This window comes from Rhinichthys klamathensis, unplaced genomic scaffold (assembly GCF_029890125.1).
Source record: "Rhinichthys klamathensis goyatoka isolate OS25496 unplaced genomic scaffold, OSU_Roscu_1.1 h1tg000220l_1, whole genome shotgun sequence".
Classification (NCBI taxonomy): domain Eukaryota; kingdom Metazoa; phylum Chordata; class Actinopteri; order Cypriniformes; family Leuciscidae; genus Rhinichthys; species Rhinichthys klamathensis.
This window is the reverse complement of record NW_026606744.1, coordinates 1,331,032-1,351,875: the sequence shown is the minus strand read 5'-3', so window position 1 is coordinate 1,351,875 and position 20,844 is coordinate 1,331,032. Positions and strand designations below refer to the sequence as shown.

The following is a 20,844-nucleotide window of genomic DNA, read 5'->3' as shown; positions in this document are numbered from 1 at the left end:
AGGTGGGACGGAAGACGAAGAGTACAACACATTGACCGCCCTGCCATAAATATTTATTTTGAACAAATACAGGTGGATTTATACAGATACATTTATATGTTTTTATATTTATTTGAAATGGTATGAAATGGACTAGATTCCTCAAACATATTTTACCCAGAATTCAGTATGTTTGGGACTAGATTATGGTTTATTGTTAATTATAATCATCTTATATCCACTTATATTAAATAAACATATTTGTTTGATAATTTTCTTACACTGACGTGGGTAACAGGTACAATGTTATTTTTTACTGAACAGCATTTTTTGACAGACAAAAATACCAATACCTACCGGGGGTTACAAACATGCATTTTAAACTACCAATGGTAAGTTAATTTCAAATAAAATATATATAAATAAAACATCGAATATGTCTTACAAAAACATGGAATTTACTTCTAAAGGTTTTTTTTTAAGTTATGGGACACAAAAACGCAACGTAATCGAAGAAATTTTTTGAGTCTAGGCAGCTATGATTTACGGCTATGTTTCTGTATTCTATTATAAGAATTTTTTTATACCATCTATCTGTATTCATTGTTGTCTCGTGTCGTGTCTCTGCTCCGTACCGACAGGGGGTGGTAGATCACTCTTTGTGATCTGGCAGAGTGATAATAAAGGTCCCCGGGTCTCCGGTTGCGTATTGTTGGACACGGAACTCCGGATGAGCGCAGAAACTGGCAGTGAGAACCGGTTTAACTTTACCTAGACAAGACGAGACGAAACTTGTCCTCTCGCTGAACAGGTTGAGTGTCCGTCATGATCATCCATAGCGTATAAGGTGAAGGTAAGAAGAATCTGCTGCATTCATTGTTGTCAAACCACTTAGATTTCACGACAGTAGCGTCTAATGACCAATTTTGTGACCTCGTCTATGGCAGTACACATTTTTCCATTAGTGTTAAAGCTTTGTCGTGAGATATGTTGTTCTGAGGCGTTGAGTGGATTAGAAACCTCACCGGCTAATGACAGCCGTCTGGTGTCATAATACCAAAACAGACGTTGACAGCTCGTGCAAAATACTTCCTCTTGTCGAGGTGCAAGTTAAAGGTATATGTTCTCACCTTCATGTTGTTTCAAACCTGTATGACATATTTTTTTTCTCATCATGGAACACAAAAGATGTTAGGCAGAATATTAGTCGCAGTCCTTCACTGCCATTGTATGAAGAAAAGATGCAATGAAAGCAAGTAGTGACTGTCAGGCTGTCATCTTTTACTTTCATTGCTTCTTCTTTTTTGTTGTAATCCGATTAACAGCTAATTTTTTGTTCCACAGAAGAAAAAGAAAACAGTATTCAATATATAACCTATACAATTTTGAAAGCCATACACAATATCTGCCTGTTTATCTCTGTCTATATTTATGAAGCATGAGGGCGAAAGCCACCTGATTTGCATTATCGTGGTATCTAGATGTTTGTATTATGTCCATTGTCTACTCTGTGGCATTACACAGGAGGCTTTTCATTGGCATTATATTTATAAACAGTCATTTATGCATGGCCTAATTTGCCTTCACATCCATATTTCGGTTCTACTTTATATAAAGTGTCTTTAACTACTATGTACTTGCGTCAAAAAAAAGTTAAATACATGGCATTTATTGTGTTCATGTTGTGAACACTTACCCTTAAACCTAACCTTAATCCATGTAGTTACCTTATATTACCCAGTACTTTCTTAGGTAAGTACACTATAAGTACAGGCAAGTGTAAGTGCACAAAATAAGTTGCAACCCAAAACAGATTTGCTGCTGTCAAGGTGGGATAAGGGTAAGGTTAGGGGCAGGTTTGGTGGTATAGGTTTATTGGGTAGCAGTTGGGTCAACAGTGTAATTAGATGTAATTACAGAAACTTATTAGAGATGTATGGCACAATACTACATTATATGGTTAAAAGTATGTGGATAACCTTAATACATGGCTTTGGCTATTCTAGTGATTTCCGTACTGTCTATAGAAAAAAAAACGAGCCGGATTGGTGCTTCTTGCAACACGGAGCTTCTAAAGCTAATGCCCCACTCAGCTAAAACGGCAGTTATGGGGGCATATTCATAAAGAGTGTCTTTGTGCCAAAATGCGATTAAAGGGATAGTTCACCCAAAAATGAAAATTAAGTCATTAATTGGGATTGGTACAGCATGAGGGTGAGTAATTAATGACTTAGTTTTCATTTTTGGGTGAACTATCCCTTTAAAATGTCTGTCCAACATGAACAGGGCCCTTACATGACAACAAGATGCGTTTAGCAACTTAGTCATTGTTTAAATTCACCTAAATAGTGTTTTAGACGGCTAGCTGTAGTCTCGCGCTGAAGTCCCGTGGGAACTCAGTTGTAGCCGGAAAAAGGTAAATAGCAGTGTGCAGATGGGAGGAGCGTTATAATGACTAAAAGGCACATAGATTATGTCTTCTAAATATAACAATAAAATACGTGAGGAAACTAGTATGCAAATATACACATGAACATCTTTACGAGCTAGTTCGTATTGTCACTCGCATACATTCACTTTTACACATGCGGGGCTATTCAAACGTTCATAAACTAAGTAGAGAATGTATAAACAGACTTACAAACACTTGTAGAACATTAGGCTCTCAGAGACCAAGCATTGATATTAATTAATGTATCAATATTAATGCAATGCCCTCGATTACGTGTGTTCCCTAAAACACAAACATGATTAGCGTTTCAAACAATTAATGAGGTGAGCGCTCAGCTGGGAACTCCTTTTTTTTTTGTCCTGTTTTACATCATTCCAATGACAAAGTTATGTGAGCCAAAACCTTTAAAGTCAGCATCCCATGGATGAGGCATGATGATCTAATGGACACTGTTAGTAATCTGATTCTGACTGGAGGAAAAAACTAAATTGGGTCACACAGTAACCTACATACTGTCACGTTTAGTGTGTAGCAAATACAGTAAAGAGATGTGTGATGCAGAACAATAAAAATAACCTTTAATGAACACTTAGAGAAACATATAACATAAGATAATGAAACTAAACAAGACCTTCATGTGACACGTATACACTACCGTTCAAACATTAGGGGTTGGTTTAAATGTGTTTTATGCTCTCCAAGACCAAGACTGCATTTTGTTTGATCAAAATACAGTAAAACGGAATTTGTGAAATAGTTCTAAAATTTAAAATAGTAGTTTTCTATCTTAATATATTTTAAAATGTAATAATTTAATACTGTGAGGAAAAAGCGGAATTTTCAATAGCCATTACTCTATTCTTCAGTGTTACATGATCTATCAGGAATCATCCTTCAAAAATAATATGTTTACTAATATTAATAGTATAATAATTATTATTAATTTTGTTGTGGAAACCATGATATATATGGTTTAGGGCTCTTTGATAAATAGAAGTAATTATTTATATTTTAGAACATTAAATGTCTTTAACCATCACTTTTGATCACCCCCTTTAACCATCACCCCCCCCCCCACACACACACACACAAACCTTTGAACTGTAGCATATAGCCTACTGTGGTTTTTGTGTGTGTTTAAAGGGGGTACACAAACTTGTAGTCAAGTTTAAAGTGCACTCTTACCTACACGCAAACTGTACAGAAGCTCTTTGGTTCTGGAAAATCACTGTCTGGAAATTTCCCTATAGAAGTCAGTTACACAAATACAAAAGTACAGTGATGTGAGTTTGGCCCAATATAATTTGAAATATTTTGATTACTAGCCCACATACTGGAGTATTTAGTTTGCCTCAGGCAAGCAGACACGCTCACATACACACGCACACTGTGTAAACGCTGATATGTCCTCTTTGAAGGGAGTGTAAACTGATGAGGGAACCCAATCCACTTCCTTTGTGCTCTGAGACAAACAGCACAGACTCCGAGCTGGAGTCCAAACACTGAGGGACAAAAACTCCATGCATCTACTGCCTAAAAATCAGATTTAGCCTAATCCACCATTTAAATATTTTTTTGAATGGAAAATAACTAGGATAGTTGTCCAGCACAATCCACAAAACCAGTTTGGGGGTATTTTTTGTACCCCCATGATCAAACTGGAAAGACTGCTGAGGTGGTCATACAGAGATTAACCAGTCTATGTTTGTTTGGAACAAAAACATTAGGTTAAATGTTTATGCTAAAAATAAGGATTTTTAAAAAGATTATTTAGAGTATAAGAGTTTCAATCTATTACAGGGTCCCTCCCAATGCCTTTTTTATTTATTTTTTATTTATTTTTTTTACCAATGAATTTCCTGGACTTTCCAAGTCATTCAAGGATTTTTAAAAACGTTTTTTAGGCAATATACTCACAAAGAATAATTTATTTCATAAATAGGAAAAAAAAAAAATCATTCACGAATCACTATAGTAATTTTAATCACTTTTGATGATTTTGAAGTCTGGTGTCAAAGTGGTTCTGTATAATTACCTCCCAGAACGGTCTTACACGATTGCGTTCCCAAATAGCAGTCATCTTCCTCGGAAATGCGTTTATTGTTTTCGTCTGCACGCTCTGATACTCAAGTAATTTATTATATACAAAAATTATTATGTACAGTGGCTTCTCCTACTTTTGTGTATTCATACCTGTCTGAGCCAATGGTATTGTATCTTGTCAGAAACTAGAATCAAGAAACATAAACCTACTAAAACTAGTGAAAAGTGAATTTGCATATTTCGACTATTATTGATTTTCCTTGTTGCACCACTGTTATACTCTACACCAGGGTAATGATGAATCTGTAGACACACAGTTAAATATTAGTAGCTGTTGTTACTTTAACCATCATGTGAGACCTGTCAGATCCTTTGATCCTAGTCAAAATTTGATCCTGGGGGGGGGGATCAAATTTTGTTTAACATTCCTAAACAAAGAGTTCAAATAATTTGCAATTTAAATGTTTTTGTTTAAATTCAAATATATATATATATATATATATAAAAATATATATCAATTTCAAAATCCAAAATATCAAAAACGTACTGCTGGTGCTAGTGAATTTGGCTGTTGTATTATTTGCTTTTAGCATTTCATTGTGCAGACGTGTATAAAATGTCTAATAATAATATCTAATAATCAAAAGAGGTGATTGTTTCGGCTAAATGGGTGTCAGTCACTTTTATCATATAATTTTTTGCTGAATGAAAGCGAATTTTGTTCTTGACCAATAATGATAATAAAACATTCTCAAGGTTTCTATAATTGTCTTTGTCTTATCTCTCTTTTTTCCTCAAGGGGTGTGTGTGCATGTGGCCGCAGGTGGCGCAAGAGGACCATGGAGCCCGATGTCATCCGTCTGTACTCTTCCTCTCCCCCTCCACTGGATGAGGCTGGAGAGGAAGAAGAGGAGGATGAGTTTGGTGATTTTGGTGAGTTCGGGGGTTTTGATGGCGGAGGAGTGTCATCCAGTTTCAGCTTCTCAGACATCGACACGCCCACAACATTCAACCAATCAAACGCGCTGGAGGAATCTCCACCTGACCTGTACATCAAATCTATACAGAGTGTCGCTGTATCAGGGAAGAGTGGATGGGCTAACGAGAGAAAAATGGTCGGAGGATCAATTAGCAGTGTCGAGAAAACAGAACAGGAATTATCTGAGATGGTCACAAATTTGGCGTCCTTCGATCAGAAGGCGCTCTCTGCTGAACATGGTCAGAACTCTCCCTCGATACTTCCTGATGTCCGAATCAGCAGTTCAGGCGATGGACACATCCTCAGTAATGGATACAGTGAGTCTTGTGCAAATTCAGAGCTGGACAGAGCTCTTTCCACCTGCTTACAAAGCACAGACACTGAAGTACACTCTGGACTGGACATCAACGTAGCTGATGTGTTAGACGGAAACCAGTTGATCAACAAAACGAACAACCTGACTGATTCAAACAATCATTCATCCCATAAAGAAGCATCTGAACCTGGAGAGACGGAAGTGAGACTGGAGCAATGTGGCGACTCCCAGTTGTTTAGTTGTAGAGATGCACAAGAACCTGAAGGCGAGCATAAACAAATGGAGAACTTTGTTGTTTGTGGTCAACATGACGGGTCTGTGGACTGTGATGACATAGCCGAAGCAGAGACGGCCCCCTCCATGGATGTAGATCTAATCTCTGACACACAGATAAGTGGAGACACAAGGGAAATTCATGGATCGTTTGCAAACACGGCCAACAAGGATTTTGGCGATTTCAGAGATACATCTCAGGGTTTCTCGGACTTCAGCCGGACTGAATCTATAACACAGGAAGGATTTCCTGAATTTGTCACAGCAATGTCCAGGTGCTCCACGGATGATGAGTTTGGTGACACGGACACCCTGAAGGACTTCAAGGAGGACGATGAGCTGGCTGAGGAAGCAGCGTGCGATGAAGGAGCTTTTTGTTCTGAGTTGCCTCCCAGTGACAGTTTTGCCGACTTTAGTGCAGCTCCATTTGGAGGAGTGGAGGAGTTGCAAGACAACTGGACTGCGTTTGGACCCAATGAAGGCACAAAAGAGGATCAGGATTCATGGGCCACTTTTGGGGAGGAACAGACTACTTACCTGGGTAAAGAAGAACTAGATGTTGAGACTTCAACAGTACCCTCTAGTGGTGACCTCCAGGGTAGCACTGTGAGTCATTTACATGTTAATCATTATTCATGCAATCCATTTTTGTTAAAATGAATTGCAGTTCGATTAACGGATTTTAAACCATAAAATTGAATGTAAAAAGTTTAGATGAACTGCAACCTGAGTTTTCATCTCACAGGCTGAGTTCTGCTGCAAATTACAGCATCTCTTCAGAACCGCCTTCCCTTTAGACGTCCATCCTGAGGTCAGCGGGGTCACTGAGGTCCTGCCCCTACACAAATTCCTGCAGGCTCAGAATCCTCAGGAGCAAAGGGCACAGGAGTAAGAGTCTCATCTTGACTACAAGCTTCTAAGATTTTTTTGCACTTGTTTCCAGAATATAGTCACATATTTGGGCTTGCTAGTATGAAAACCTATCCTCACTGTAGAAAATAAGTCTTTATATCTCACAATTGTGACTTTATTTGTTGTAATTGTGACTTAATATATTTAACAATGTGACTTTATTTCTTATTTTAAACTTGATCTGTATTTTTTACCCTGAGGCGGCTTCTATTAATAGGAGCTCCATGTCTAGTGTTTAAAAATATCCTGTGTGTTTGGTTCGACTAGTTCCTGAGAAATAACTCAGTTCATTTTTATTTCTGCAGAAATTCATTGGCCTTGTGGTGCCACCTTCAGGAGATCCACAGCAGTCATGGCCTTAAGTTCAAGTGGGCAGGTTCCCATAGTAACAGAATTCTTCTGGATTGCCTAGGAATCAGGAATATTGTGAGTTCTTGAAAGTACATACCTCATAGACGTGCAGTATTGTTGATTACAGCTGGTTTCTCTCTCATGTGAAGTATATTTCTAGTCAGTAAACATTGATAAACAGACAGTCACAGGGTTGAGTTGTGACTAATTAGTACTAACTTGTTTTTTTACTATTCCTTTCTTTTTAGTGATTTGACATGATTGATTTTTTTTCTTATTCCTCTAATAGTTGTTCACTGGAGACAACCAGCAGCCAGTGATCGTGCCTATGTTTGCTGCTGGACTGGTGAGTGAAGTCCTAAACCCCAAAAACATAATATTGTGAAATATTATTTCAGTTTACAATAACTGTTCTCTATATTAATATATTTTAAAATGTAATTTATTCCTGTGAGATGGCAAAGCTGAATTCTCAGCATCATTACTCCAGTCTTCAGTCACATAATCCTTCAGAAATCATTCTAAATATGCTGATTTGCTGATCATGAAGCATTTCTCATTATCAGTTGTGATGCTTAATGTTTTAATGAAAAACTGTTTGTTTTATGAATAGAAAGTTTAAATTAACTTGTATTTTTGATGAATAAAAGTATTAATATTTTTGATACATTATGATACATTAGTGCGTATCATTCTTTTTTGTGATTTGTTTTCACCAAACATCTGTCCCTTCTTCTCAGGGAATGCTGGAACCCACCAAAGAGTCTCAAAAATCTCCAGCCTCCCCTGCACTTTCCCCTTCTGTTTCTGTGGAGAGTGGAAATATTCTATGCACTCAGGTGAGAAGCGCAGACATGCACATAGATATTAGTTATCTAGATATAAAGATACAGATATATTAATGATCTAATCTTCTTTCTGTAATTCTTGGACATTCTGTCACTATTAAAAGTTGATTGTAAGTACTTTGTATTAAGGGTTGAACGACCAGTTTTTTTTTTCAATCAACATTTATGTGATTAAAGTCGAGTCGACGTCGACTGGTCGCTGATGACGTCATTAATGATCAAATAAGCCTTAACCTCGAGCTGAGTCTCGAACGCAGGTTGCCTTGTGCTCAGCTATTGCATATGACACAGCGCTCCTACATAACAGCTTATTTGTATCAGTTCTTTTGTCTTTGGGCCGTTATGTTTCTAACAGATTTTTGCTCGTTCTAAATGCAGATAAAGTAGCACAGTAAAGATTACATTTATATAAATGCATTAATGAGAGAGCGATTGCTTGTGAATTAATTCTACCTGGCAGCGTCTCTCTACTAATAGTGAAGCTGTGGGTTTTAGTTACTAAGAAATATATGCTAGAACTTTTCAGTTTCTAAGCTATTTTATTGATAAATCTGCACAAGATATGCGAGCACTAGGCTACTGTCAGTGTGTGCGTTTTATAATGCAGCAGCGCATTAGTTTAGAACGGCGATTAACTTATGTGTACAATAAGCTGTTTAAAATGTGCATTCACCTGATCAATTTTGAGCATCCAGATGGTATAATCAAATATATTTTGTGGAGTGCTCTCGGAGTATGCATTTATTTGTCATTTTAACTGTTGGAAACGGAGCGTAAAAGTGGACTTGCTGTTGCGCCCTCTATAGGCCATGATCAGCGACTAGTCGACGTCAAGCTCAAAGCGTCTTGGCAGAGTATTAAAGTCGACTACCCTGTGCAACCGGGTACTACTTTGTATGCTTGCTAAACTACATTTGTTGTGCTGCAGGTGGCGTCCTCTTTGGCCATTAGTATTGACGGTACGTCTTTTCGCCGTGCCTCCTTCTCTAGAGTTCAAGAAAAAGCAACTCGCCACTCACGGCAGAAATCCTACTCCTGATGCTGCCTCGCTTATCATCCCTGTCTGAGCACTTCCTTTCTCTCTCACCACACTCTTCTCTCCATTTTTCAAACTTCCTGTTTCCTTCACAATTCACACACCACTTAGAAAGGTTTCTCTCCTGTATGTTTGTTTTATCAGTGTTGATTTAACACTAAACTAGCATTAGCAGAACAATTTGAGAAGTAACGGTCCAAATTCTATTTATGATCCAAAGAACGGGAAACTCTTTTCTTTTTCTCCCAGTTGTTTGTCTTTCTTCTTGCTCAAAAGTGAAACACTATTCAGTCAGCAAAGATGCAAATCAGTTCATCTTAGATTCCCTTTTATATATTAATTTGTTTACATCTTGCCTATCTCCTCCCTTGTTCTGCATCTGAAAGTCCATGTCACTATTTTCTCCACACTCATATACACACAGAGGCTGAAGTGTACTACCTCAGATTATAAGTATGCAGCTTCATATGCAGTTGTTTATTACCTTGCCATTATATGCAAGACTTGAGATAAAGAGAACTTTACCCAATATTAAATACGTTCTCAGTTGTGTTGTCAAAAGGACAACCAATTTAGTCCCTATGCACCAGCTACTGTCTCAGGTTTGACTAAAAAAGAGATCTTTTTTGGAATAGCTGACCTTACTGCTGGTGCTTACTTGAAGCCATTGTATAGCACGCTTTGGCTAAAATTAAAGAGGAAACACCACCTCATTTTCAAAGATTTACATACAGATGCTACAACTTACTGAGAGGCTGTTTTAAAATTGTGAAGGTTTAATTAGGTGTTGATTTCTGTTATACAGTCTATGCTAATGTATAATTCAGTTTTTCCTTCTTTCTAGCAGTGAAACATTAATTAATGCACTGTTTTGACCAACTTAACTTGCAAACTGTGATATACCGCTTCTTCTCAATCTTAAGGGAATGTTCTGGATTCATTACAAGTTCAGTCAACACAATTTGTGGCATAATGTTGACAGTTACAGTTGATTACTACAGAAAATAATTTCAACTCATCCCTTATTTAATTTTTGTTGAAAAAAGGTAAATGTTTTTACATGTGTATTTTAAGGCTTCCTTCAATTGCAATTGCCTTGATATTTTAGCTTTTTTATATTGAGGGATACGTCAATTATTTTCAGTGATAATAAGCATTATGTCACAAATGTCAAACTTAAAAAAAATTCTTTAACCAAAATTGTTGACCTTGAGCTCTTTATCTGGATAGTAATTTTTCCCAGTTATGTTGAACCTTAATTAAATCTGTCAATAAATATATTATACGACAGTTCATCTCTTGCTTTCATCTCCGGTCTAATCTTTTCCTGCTTTGTCACTCCTAATAAAAGTTTTCTGGTGCTGAACTGCCTTTACCTTTTCTTGCTCTTATGTACACGTGTACACTGTACCATTCAAAAGATTGGGTCTGTAAGATTTGCTGTCAAATTCAGAATTTATTTTAAATATCAAAGTCACTAAAAACTGTAATATTATGCAAGGTAATAACATTTAAAATAACTATTTCTATGTTAAAATGTAATTTATTCCTGTGATGGCAAAGCTGAATTTTCAGCAGCCACTATTCCCGTCTTCATTGTCACATGATCCTTCAGAAATCATTCTAATATGCTTACATTTCTTATTATTATCAATATTGGAAACAGTTGGTCATGCACAATATTTTTGTGGAAACCATTTATTTATTTTATTCTTTGATGAATAGAAAGTTTAAAAGAACAGCATTTATTTGAAATACAATCTGTTGTACCAATGTACAAGTCTTCACTGTCACTTTTGATCAATTTAATACATCCTTGCTGAATAAAAGTATTAATTTCTTTCCAAAAAGACCCCAAACTTTTGAACAGTAATATACTGTATATACTTCTGTTGATTTATTGTGAATATCCTGAGCTACTAACAACACACTAACCCTCCATGTCTTGTTGTCATTGCTGTGTCGCTCATGTGAAACACAAGATGGTGGAATCTCAGTGCTAAATTTGGACTATTTTGGGCCTGTGGATGAATGTAGCTCAGATAGTGAAAATGACACTCCACTACCAGGTCAGAACAGAAAGGGTTCATCTCAGTTAATAAGTGACTGGCTTGCTGTGAAACCTTTTTTTCTTCCTTTTTCCTTGTGTCTGTAATTTCAAAATCAACTTTTTAGGGAAGCTTGTCGTCTTTAGCATTTGTTCGTACTCTAGTGTTCTGTCCCTCTCTCTGGACTTGCTTACAGTATCTGCCAGTGTGAGTATCTCTGTTTTTCTGCCTTTAATCTAATGCACTATTGATAGTGTTTTGCTTCTATGTGTCTGGGAAATTCTTTAAGTCTTACTAAGAAAGTGATAGTCTCGCATGAACTTTATATTTAATAAAAAAAAAAATTCTACTGTTTTTGAGATCCTGTTTATGTAGCTTCATTGTCGTTACTGACGGTATAATGAACTGTAAGGTTTAAGCATTTTAAACAAAATGATAACTGTGTGTGTGTATTTGTGTGTCCCTTATTTTATTTTTTCCCCCCTGTTTATTTAGGTGTTGATCCAGAGATATATGAACTGACTACAGCTAAAATTGAGAACACCACTGGTCGCAACATTGCAGATGCATTTACAAAACTCATGGAGTCTATGGAGAAAACCACAACAACAGCCAGGTGAGACATATGCATACTCTTAGCATGCCATAACATGTTGAGCGCAACTACATTGCTACTTTACTGCTAGAGGGCTAGAAAGGTCAATCTCTGAGAAAATGCTCTTTTTGTGTGTGTTTGACAGGAGGCCAGAAAAAGTTGAAAAGATAAGCGAGGAAGCAGCAAAGGTCATCTCTCTTCTCCCTGACCTGTCCTTCATGCAGGCCAGGGTTCTAATGTTCCCCTCCATTCTAACTCCGGCAGCCAATCATATATAACCAAACACGGTATCAGCCAAGCACCTTTCAAAGATTTCAAAGTCATTATGGCATCATCATTTATTCAGTTCATAGACAGCTACAAAAAAACAGATCAAGTCATTATTTCTTAAAAAAAAAAAAAATCACATTTAATATAAAAATGTAACCTTTTAAAAGCTCCCTATTTCTTCACTCCTGCAGTTATTACAGTTTTTTTTTAGGTGAATTGAATCGTCCTGTTATGTGTGAAAATGTTCCTGCTGATTTTTTTCCAGCAGAAAATAGACTCACCTGTCTTTTATACACAGTATTTAGAACAGCAGATTCACCTTTAATGTCTGATACATGTGTTTATGATTTTATTTTTGAGTGCTGTTTGTGAAAATGTGAGTACTTTTCACTCAGTGAAATGCAGAATTGCACATTTTACTACTTGAAATGAGAGCCTGTAAATCAGGAATGGGCAACTTTGGTCCCGAAGAGCCACTGTCCTGCAGAGTTTAACTCCAACCCTTATCAAACACACCGAACAAGCTAATCGATGTCTTCAGGATTACTAGAAAGCTGCTGGCAGGTGCGTTTTTATCAGGGTTGGAGCTCAACTCAGCAGGAAAGTGGCCCTCTAGGACCGAAATTGCCCATTCCTGATTTAAGTGAATACTGACCCTGGTTGCTAATATATACACACAGTCACACACACATACATTAATATGTGCTTTTCTTTTTATTTCTCTGTATTGTTTTAAATGTCATTCAGTTCAGTACTTCCTTTAACTGATTTTGATCCATTTTTACGCTCTTGTACACTTCATTCAGTGTAGTACCTTTATCTTCTAACCATCCTTTCTTTTTTACTGCCTTTAGTCTTTTTATTTATTTTATTTTCCCACAACTGACAAGCACACAAGAGAAGATTATATCATTAAATTTTTAGAACTTCAATAAGGGAACTGCGTATATATGTGTGTCTGCTTTTTTATTTGTTTTTTTGTCTTATCAATGTCTTTTCACTGAATTATTTTAAAGGTGGATCTTTTGCACAATCTGATATAATATGAATATGACAGCAGTGCTATGACGTCTTAAAGAAAAGATGGAAATAGTTTGTACGGTTCCTGTGGAAAAGAGTGTATAAAGGAATTTGTGTCTTTGTCTTCTGTTGTAAATTTGTATTTTGAAGTTTAACAATAAAAAGGCAGATAAACTAGTTATTCCCTTTTCAATGGTTAGACGTATAAGATTTGCCCGGATACTGTTTGTGGTTTTTGCTAACCAATCTGAAATGTCTAGCTTCTCTTGTGATTTGTGTATCAGGAGGGAGTTGCTGTTTCCAAATGTCTATTTTCTGTACTTTTCTCCTGTTTGTATACAATAATGCTACTATATCAGTTTGTTTCTCAATCTTTATTAATATGTTAAATCTTGTTCTCGCTCTCCCATAGCCTACTTCTCTGCTATTTCTATGCACTTACATTAGTCGTTATGTGTCTCCATGTTTCATGCAAATAACGTGTTTCTACTCCAGAGTGCTTTTCTCCCTCAGAGGAAAACGACATGGTTGCACAGCTAGACTAATCGCAGCCGTCGGAATGAGAGACTCTCTATAGTAGAGAAAAGATTCACAGGTGATCAGAAAGCTTTTTGAATTCTGAATGCTATTTAAACGACCCATAACCGTTTATAGATTGCAGTTATAATCTGATCTGGAGCAGAATGAGTTAACCCGTTCATCTGCGCGCACTGAACCGAGAACTGCTCCTCACCGGCCGCATCTCGATCGCCGTTCCGGTGATCATGTCCAGTAACGGAACCGATGAAGCACTTAACGACAGCACAGAGATGCAGCAAAGAGTGAGTTATTGTGTTTTTCTTGATTTGTACGCTTCCATTTTACACTAACACAGCCTGCACATCATACGACACATCTGTCAATTTGCAGACGATGTAATGTACGTGATTTTCTAATGGTCTCTTTTTGAGACTCGAATCCTAGAGCAGTCATAAACTGATTTTCGACAGGCGTTCATTCGTGTTTGTAAGGTTTATAGATGTAATGTGGTGGCTGGAGCCCAGAAGACGGATTGCTCTGCTACTGCAGTGTCTCCCCATGACGCAGAAGCGGAATGTAGATGTCAGACTCCGAGCGAATCGTTCTTTTGAGTCTTCTAATTGAATCGGCTGAACCATTTAAAAAAATAATAACAATAATACTGTGAAATAAAAGTAAAAAATGGCAGCGTCAACGCAGAAGGAACATAGTTACGGCGTTTATCATAACGAGCAAGAACTATTTAAGCAAAGAGGTGTAAATTAATTTTAATATTGCTTTGTTGTAAATGCAAATTATATTTAGGTTCTAAATGAATTGTTTTATGCGCTATATCATTGTTGCAACAAATTGATCTGGGACGCATATACTAAAACAAACAGCTAGCCGTCTTCATAAAATGTAATAAACAGCTATTTGCCATGCCCATATACTATGACATTATTGGGACGTTTTAACCATAGACTGTAAAAGGTTTTAACGCGTGTAAATATGCCACGGGATGGCGTTTTTTTACAGTCTATTTTACGTTGGTCAGGACGTAAAGTAATTTCTGAATCGGATTTTGAACCAGTTCTTTAAAATGAACAGTTCAAAAGAACCGACTCGCGTAACTGAGTCACTCTCCATCACTAAGAAGCGGCAACATACCGCGTAAATATAAACCTTAAACCCTCAGTTGTAATTGTAAGATGATATCACTAATTGATTTCTTACTTTAATGTGTTAAGGCTGTAGAAATACAGCATGCAACCAACCAGCGTTATTTCCCCGCCGGTAGCATATTCCAACAACACTCCTGCCCTTTGCTGTACCACTGCAATGGCTACTTCTCAACTGGCCAACCACAGACTTCTTTTGTGAAGCTTCTCAGAAGCTGATTGGTTTAGTGAGGCAAACTGCTCAGGAGGCGGGGCTTGTCGGTTAACTGGTGGAGGAGGCAAATGTCAAGAACTGCAACAAACGCTGCGCGCATCGTTGCACCTGTCATGATATAAAGCTGAGGCAGAGACCGTGTTTTCCGTTCCCGATCGGACAGCTGGACTGTTCATTTAATCGACGTGATTTTTCTTCAAGGATTGTAAAGCGGCTTGGTATAAAATCTATTTTTCTTTCTACGTTTTTTGTAGATTGTTATAACCTTTTAAACGGCTGTTTTTATAATGTACGATACAGACGCTCATTTGAACTTGCATAGAAAGAAACTTATGGAAACTAATGCTTTGTAATCTGTTGTAATTTGTCTTTAATCATATTTTAACGAAGAAATTACATTTTATATCACTGATGGTCGCATGTAAAAAGGGAAGTTGTTGGAAAGTTTGTCTGAAGGACCCAAACAGCTCGTGAAGCTTCAGGCAGGTGCTACTGTGACAGAGGGAGGGACTTCCTCTAAAACAATGAAGATATTGAATACCAAACCAGTTCAGCTGCTCAAAATTGCTATGTTGAAACGAAATTGTCAGCTGACTTCCAAGTTAGCTCCATTCGAACGGTTCTTGTAGACAGTTTTCTTTTCACATCATCACCTTAAACATTCTGTGAGCAGGATTCTATAAACGAGAAATAAAAACGAATGAGTCGATGACAAATAAAATATAAATAGCCTACTTTAAAATACATATTCGAGTCGGAACACTAATCGTTGTGTTTTTATACATTTTCTAAACAAAACATTTAGACTATGTTCTATATAGACTCTAAAATGTAAAGTTTGAAGTAGGAAAAATGCTGTGCGGTTGCACCTGTAGTGTATGAGTGTACACAATGTAATTAAAAATAAGTGTACATAACTTTTTTCATTTTGGTCCTGTCACACTGATGTGTCAGCGTTTTTAAATGTCTCCAGGCAGTTAGCCTACACACCACCAAAACATTTTTTAATTAAAGCCCACAAATATACTATTATTTTTTAAATCTTAATGAATTTGAGTAACATTATAATAATAATAGAATTGACCAAATGTGCTCAAATCGAAGTCATTAGTCTACCTTTCTTTAGGAAAGCCTTAAAGGGATAGTTCACCCAAAAATGAAAATTAAGTCATTAATTACTCACCCTCATGTTGTTCCAACCCCGTAAGACCTTCGTTCATCTTCGGAACACAAATGAAGATATTTTTGATTAAATTTGAGAGCTAGATCACTGCTACATAGGCTTCCTAAGGGAGTGAAACTTGACGGCCCAGAAAGTCATTGAAGAAAATGTTTAAATATTTCATGTGCCTACAGTGGCTCAACTATAAGTTTATCAAGCGACGAGAATACTTTTTGTGCGGAAAACAAAACAAAAATAACGACTTTATTCGACTATTCCTTTTCTTCCTTGTGGGCCTGAGACGGGAGTTCAAGAGATTTCCACGACGCATGCGCGAGAACTGAACAAGAAGTAGAAGAAGAACGTCCTCTTCTCAGTTCTCGCGCATGCGTCGTGGAAATCTCTTGAACTCTCGTCTCTCGGATTCTGGACTATGTTCAGGGACTGGAGCGGACTCTGGACTGTCTTCAGGGACTGGAGCGGACTCTGGACTGTGTTCAGGGACTGGAGCGGATTCTGGACTGTGTTCAGGGACTGGAGCGGACTCTGGACTGTCTTCAGGGACTGGAGCGGACTCTGGACTGTTCAGGGACTGGAGCGGATTCTGGACTGTGTTCAGGGACTGGAGCGGACTCTGGACTGTCTTCAGGGACTGGAGCGGACTCTGGACTGTGTTCAGGGACTGGAGCGGACTCTGGACTGTGTTCAGGGACTGGAGCGGACTCTGGACTGTCTTCTGGGACTGGAGCGGACTCTGGACTGTGTTCAGGGACTGGAGCGGACTCTGGACTGTCTTCAGGGACTGGAGCGGACTCTGGACTGTCTTCAGGGACTGGAGCGGACTCTGGACTGTCTTCAGGGACTGGAGCGGACTCTGGACTGTTCAGGGACTGGAGCGGATTCTGGACTGTGTTCAGGGACTGGAGCGGACTCTGGACTGTCTTCAGGGACTGGAGCGGAGTCTGGACTGTGTTCAGGGACTGGAGCGGACTCTGGACTGTCTTCAGGGACTGGAGCGGACTCTGGACTGTCTTCAGGGACTGGAGCGGACTCTGGACTGTCTTCAGGGACTGGAGCGGACTCTGGACTGTCTTCAGGGACTGGAGCGGACTCTGGACTGTCTTCAGGGACTGGAGCGGACTCTGGACTGTCTTCAGGGACTGGAGCGGACTCTGGACTGTGTTCAGGGACTGGAGCGGATTCTGGACTGTCTTCAGGGACTGGAGCGGACTCTGGACTGTCTTCAGGGACTGGAGCGGACTCTGGACTGTGTTCAGGGACTGGAGCGGATTCTGGACTATGTTCAGGGACTGGAGCGGACTCTGGACTGTATTCAGGGACTGGAGCGGACTCTGGACTATGTTCAGGGACTGGAGCGGACTCTGGACTGTGTTCAGGGACTGGAGCGGACTCTGGACTGTCTTCAGGGACTGGAGCGGACTCTGGACTGTCTTCAGGGACTGGAGCGGACTCTGGACTGTGTTCAGGGACTGGAGCGGACTCTGGACTGTCTTCAGGGACTGGAGCGGACTCTGGACTGTCTTCAGGGACTGGAGCGGACTCTGGACTGTCTTCAGGGACTGGAGCGGACTCTGGACTGTCTTCAGGGACTGGAGCGGACTCTGGACTGTGTTCAGGGACTGGAGCGGATTCTGGACTGTGTTCAGGGACTGGAGCGGACTCTGGAGAGACTCGGGAGAGGACTTCTAGGCTAGTCCCTAGGGGGGGACTCGAAAGTGTGGAAACCTTCTTCATTGCCGCCTGTGCTGACATAATTGGGGGGTCTACTAATTTAGATGACAGATCCGTACTATTAGATGCTGCTTTCCTGGATTGGGCAATAGTAGGAGACTCTGGCGTGGCGGCCATGATGGCTGGAGACTGGCGGTTCTTTGACAAGAATGGACTCTATGACAGGAAGAATGGATGGACAGGAGAATAATGAAACTGGTGATTCTGGAAGGAAAGACCTAAATTGGGAGCATTGTACTGCTTTCAGGTTGTACTGCTGTCAGACTGGGATTGTTGTCCTCAAACACTTCACCAATGGTAAAGGAAGATGCACTCATCCCCAGCACCATGTCCAGATATCCACGAGGTGAAGTGTAGGTCCAAACCACTACAAAAACAAATACATCAGTTGTTGATCATCCCAGGGAGTTAGATGGCAGTATTGATGGAACTCCATGTGATTCGATATCCCAGCTGTTCTGGAATATGGAGCACGGAACTGCTTCGACTCCTGCTGTGTTCATGTTGACAGTCGTGTCTATCTGTAACACACCAATCTCAGGAGATTGTTAGAACCTAGTTGCGGGAGCTTTATTACTGAATCAACTTAAAAAACACATAGGAGCACAAGCAGGCAGGTATTCTCCTTTTCACAGGATAATTAAAGAATGAGGAAATCCACAACACATGAATCTAAAACATTAGGATAGCTGTAAGTATATACATGTACAGCAGTTCTTCTTTTAAACAGAGAGTCTTTATAAATCTCTGACTTTACAGCATCCGAAAATTGTAAAGGGAAACAAAGGGGTCAAACAGAATCTTAACTGAACTTGATTGTGAACCAAGTCCTCCAACAGGTAGTTATGCAGGTAAACACCACTTCCAATACACGAGGAAAAGGTTTCAGGTGACGGAAATAAATCACAGCAAAGTCAGGCAGGTAAGTAAATACTAAATAGTCTGTCTAACAAAGAGAAGCAAACTAACAGACATTGAAAACTAAACCAAAATTAAGACACAATGAAACCGTGATGCATATTACTAGATTTTTGTACAATAAACATTCAGATTTTAGTTTTTCAAAGAAAGAGTTTGTTTGTTTTATTTATCGTATCTAGATATCTCATATCTATTTCGAAAACCTACTTAAAGGAGTTGTTCCACATTATTAAGCTAGTCACAATTCTCATGCAATATGGGGAGGATATGTCTTGCAAAAGGCATGAAAACAACTAATATTTTGCGAAAACTGAATAGAGATTGTCGAACTGTCAAAAGATTTCTTAGTGATTGAGAACACAGCAGAACTCAGATAAAGGCGTATTAAGGGAAGTTTCTGTCAAACAAATTAATTGTCTTAAAAGGGCAGCTATAAAAAGCCACTGTTGAGCAGCAAACAGGTATTTAAAGTCGCTGGTGTCTCTGGAGTAAAAGAGTAAAAGCTCACAAAGAGAAACGTTTACAGTGGGTGTAGAAATGTATTTTCAAACAGTTTTATTGCTGTGGTGTTTTTTGCAGCATGAATGTGTTGTCTTGCATGAAAATCGTTTCATATCAGAAGGGACAATCCTTCTTTTTATACCATAGCATAAAATGGTAAAATAATCAGTTATGAACTCAACATATCTTGCCGAATTCATGTTGACACCCTTAGAGACCCTAAAGGGACCTTTCATCTCAATATTCCAGCCCAAATCATCTCAACTGCACACCTGCCTGAAGTTTCTATTATGCCTAAGACCTTGGATTAGTTGGTTCAGGTGTGTTTAATTGGGGTTGGAGCTAAACTTTGGAGGACAGTGGCCCTCCAGGAGCAGGATTGAACACCCCTGATCTAGATCATCCATTGCAGCACAGCATTCGTCAATGAATACAACTATTTAAAAATGAGTCTTCATGTATTTCTACTCTGACTGTTAATATTTCTCTTTGTGAGATTTGGTTAGTCTGAAATACAACTTTATTTCATGCTTTTCATCTTCAGAAAGATCTTTCTTCCTCCCCATATTGCATGAGAACTGTGACTTGCTTAATAATGTGGAACAACCAATTTAAGAAGGTTTTCTATTTACCTAAGAAGACCTGGCAAAAATACTTAACAAACTTGTCTGAGATTGATACAAGTTATCTAAAAAGATATGAGAAATGAAACAAATAAACACTTTCTTTGAGAATTAAAAAAATTTCAAATAAAAAATTGGGTCGTGGCTTAATGGTCATGGGAAAATATGAGTCCCAAGACCAAACCAGTTGAGAACCACTGTTATAGACAACAGAAAAAAGATATTTCATTTTACACTTTTGGTCAATGCTGTATTTGTAGCAAATGTGAATCATCTCCTGATTACTTTGTGCTTTCATTTTTTTAAAGTTGTTTTGGCTACATGTTGTTTTGTCAAAATATTTATTTTGAGCTCATTTTCTTCTGTTTATATGTAGAGTTTGGAGAGCGGTACTATGAAGACTGACTTGGAGGCCGGGAGTTGCAGCGCTGCAATCCACTGTCGGGATGTGTGTCGCTCATATGGGAAACTTAAAGTCCTCAACAATCTCAACCTGGCAGTACCTCAGGGCCAAATGTGAGTCCAGTATATTCTCTTTCTAAATGTCTTCCGGTTACACCGATCTTGCATGTTCACATTTTATGCAGGAAAACATGCCCATATGCTGACATGATATTCACATGAACATGTCACATACATGCATTAATATGTCTCCACTGCCTCGTCCATTAGGCGTTCTGCAATAGTAATACAACAAAACTCTTAAATACTCTATACTTGGGGAGTGGAGAATCTATAACCTGGTCTTCGATCTGTGAATGTAATGCTGCGATGCTACTGCAGTGGCAGCTTGAACTTTCTTTTGTTTGCTCTATATATCAAAAGTTATTGATCGCCTTATCTGACTTAGTCTGAGTATCTGTCCTCTTA

General features: G+C 38.6%; 2 protein-coding genes across 5 annotated transcripts in view; both read left to right on the top strand.

The window, feature by feature from the left end:
- The first annotated feature begins 636 nt into the window (after positions 1–636).
- On the top strand, positions 637–12,115 carry aftphb (aftiphilin b). 3 transcript variants are annotated; one of them, XM_056264321.1, is made up of 10 exons: positions 637–1,095; positions 5,274–6,648; positions 6,788–6,930; positions 7,260–7,380; positions 7,595–7,651; positions 8,046–8,144; positions 9,082–9,112; positions 11,172–11,258; positions 11,733–11,853; positions 11,978–12,115. In XM_056264321.1, exons 2-10 carry the CDS (start codon positions 5,314–5,316, stop codon positions 12,108–12,110), a joined length of 2,127 nt encoding a protein of 708 aa, XP_056120296.1. In that variant the 5' UTR covers positions 637–1,095; positions 5,274–5,313; the 3' UTR covers positions 12,111–12,115. The 3 variants fall into 3 exon arrangements, with proteins under 3 accessions (XP_056120296.1, XP_056120297.1, XP_056120298.1); XM_056264322.1 differs by having other exon boundaries at positions 638–1,095; positions 11,981–12,115; XM_056264323.1 differs by lacking the exon at positions 11,172–11,258 and having other exon boundaries at positions 639–1,095.
- A 1,531-nt stretch (positions 12,116–13,646) lies between these two features.
- abch1 (ATP-binding cassette, sub-family H, member 1) overlaps positions 13,647–20,844 on the top strand; it is a 33,150-nt gene continuing 25,952 nt past the window's right edge. The window contains exons 1-2 of one of the 2 annotated variants that reach the window (XM_056264319.1): positions 13,647–13,943; positions 20,351–20,490. In XM_056264319.1, the coding sequence (XP_056120294.1) occupies positions 13,887–13,943; positions 20,351–20,490 (197 nt within the window). In that variant the 5' untranslated portion in view covers positions 13,647–13,886. Of the gene's footprint in view, positions 13,944–15,163; positions 15,234–20,350; positions 20,491–20,844 lie in introns of those variants that run through there. The other variant, XM_056264320.1, reaches the window with a different exon arrangement.

What these genes read in the sequence shown, in the direction of transcription:
- aftphb (XM_056264321.1), top strand. Translation starts at nt 5,314, where the DNA reads ATGGAGCCCGATGTCATCCGTCTGTACTCTTCCTCTCCCCCTCCACTG. An exon ending in CAGGAGCAAAGGGCACAGGA is followed by an intron (nt 6,931 to 7,259) that starts GTAAGAGTCTCA and finishes TTATTTCTGCAG; the next exon opens with AAATTCATTGGCCTTGTGGT. An exon ending in AAAACCACAACAACAGCCAG is followed by an intron (nt 11,854 to 11,977) that starts GTGAGACATATG and finishes TGTGTTTGACAG; the next exon opens with GAGGCCAGAAAAAGTTGAAA.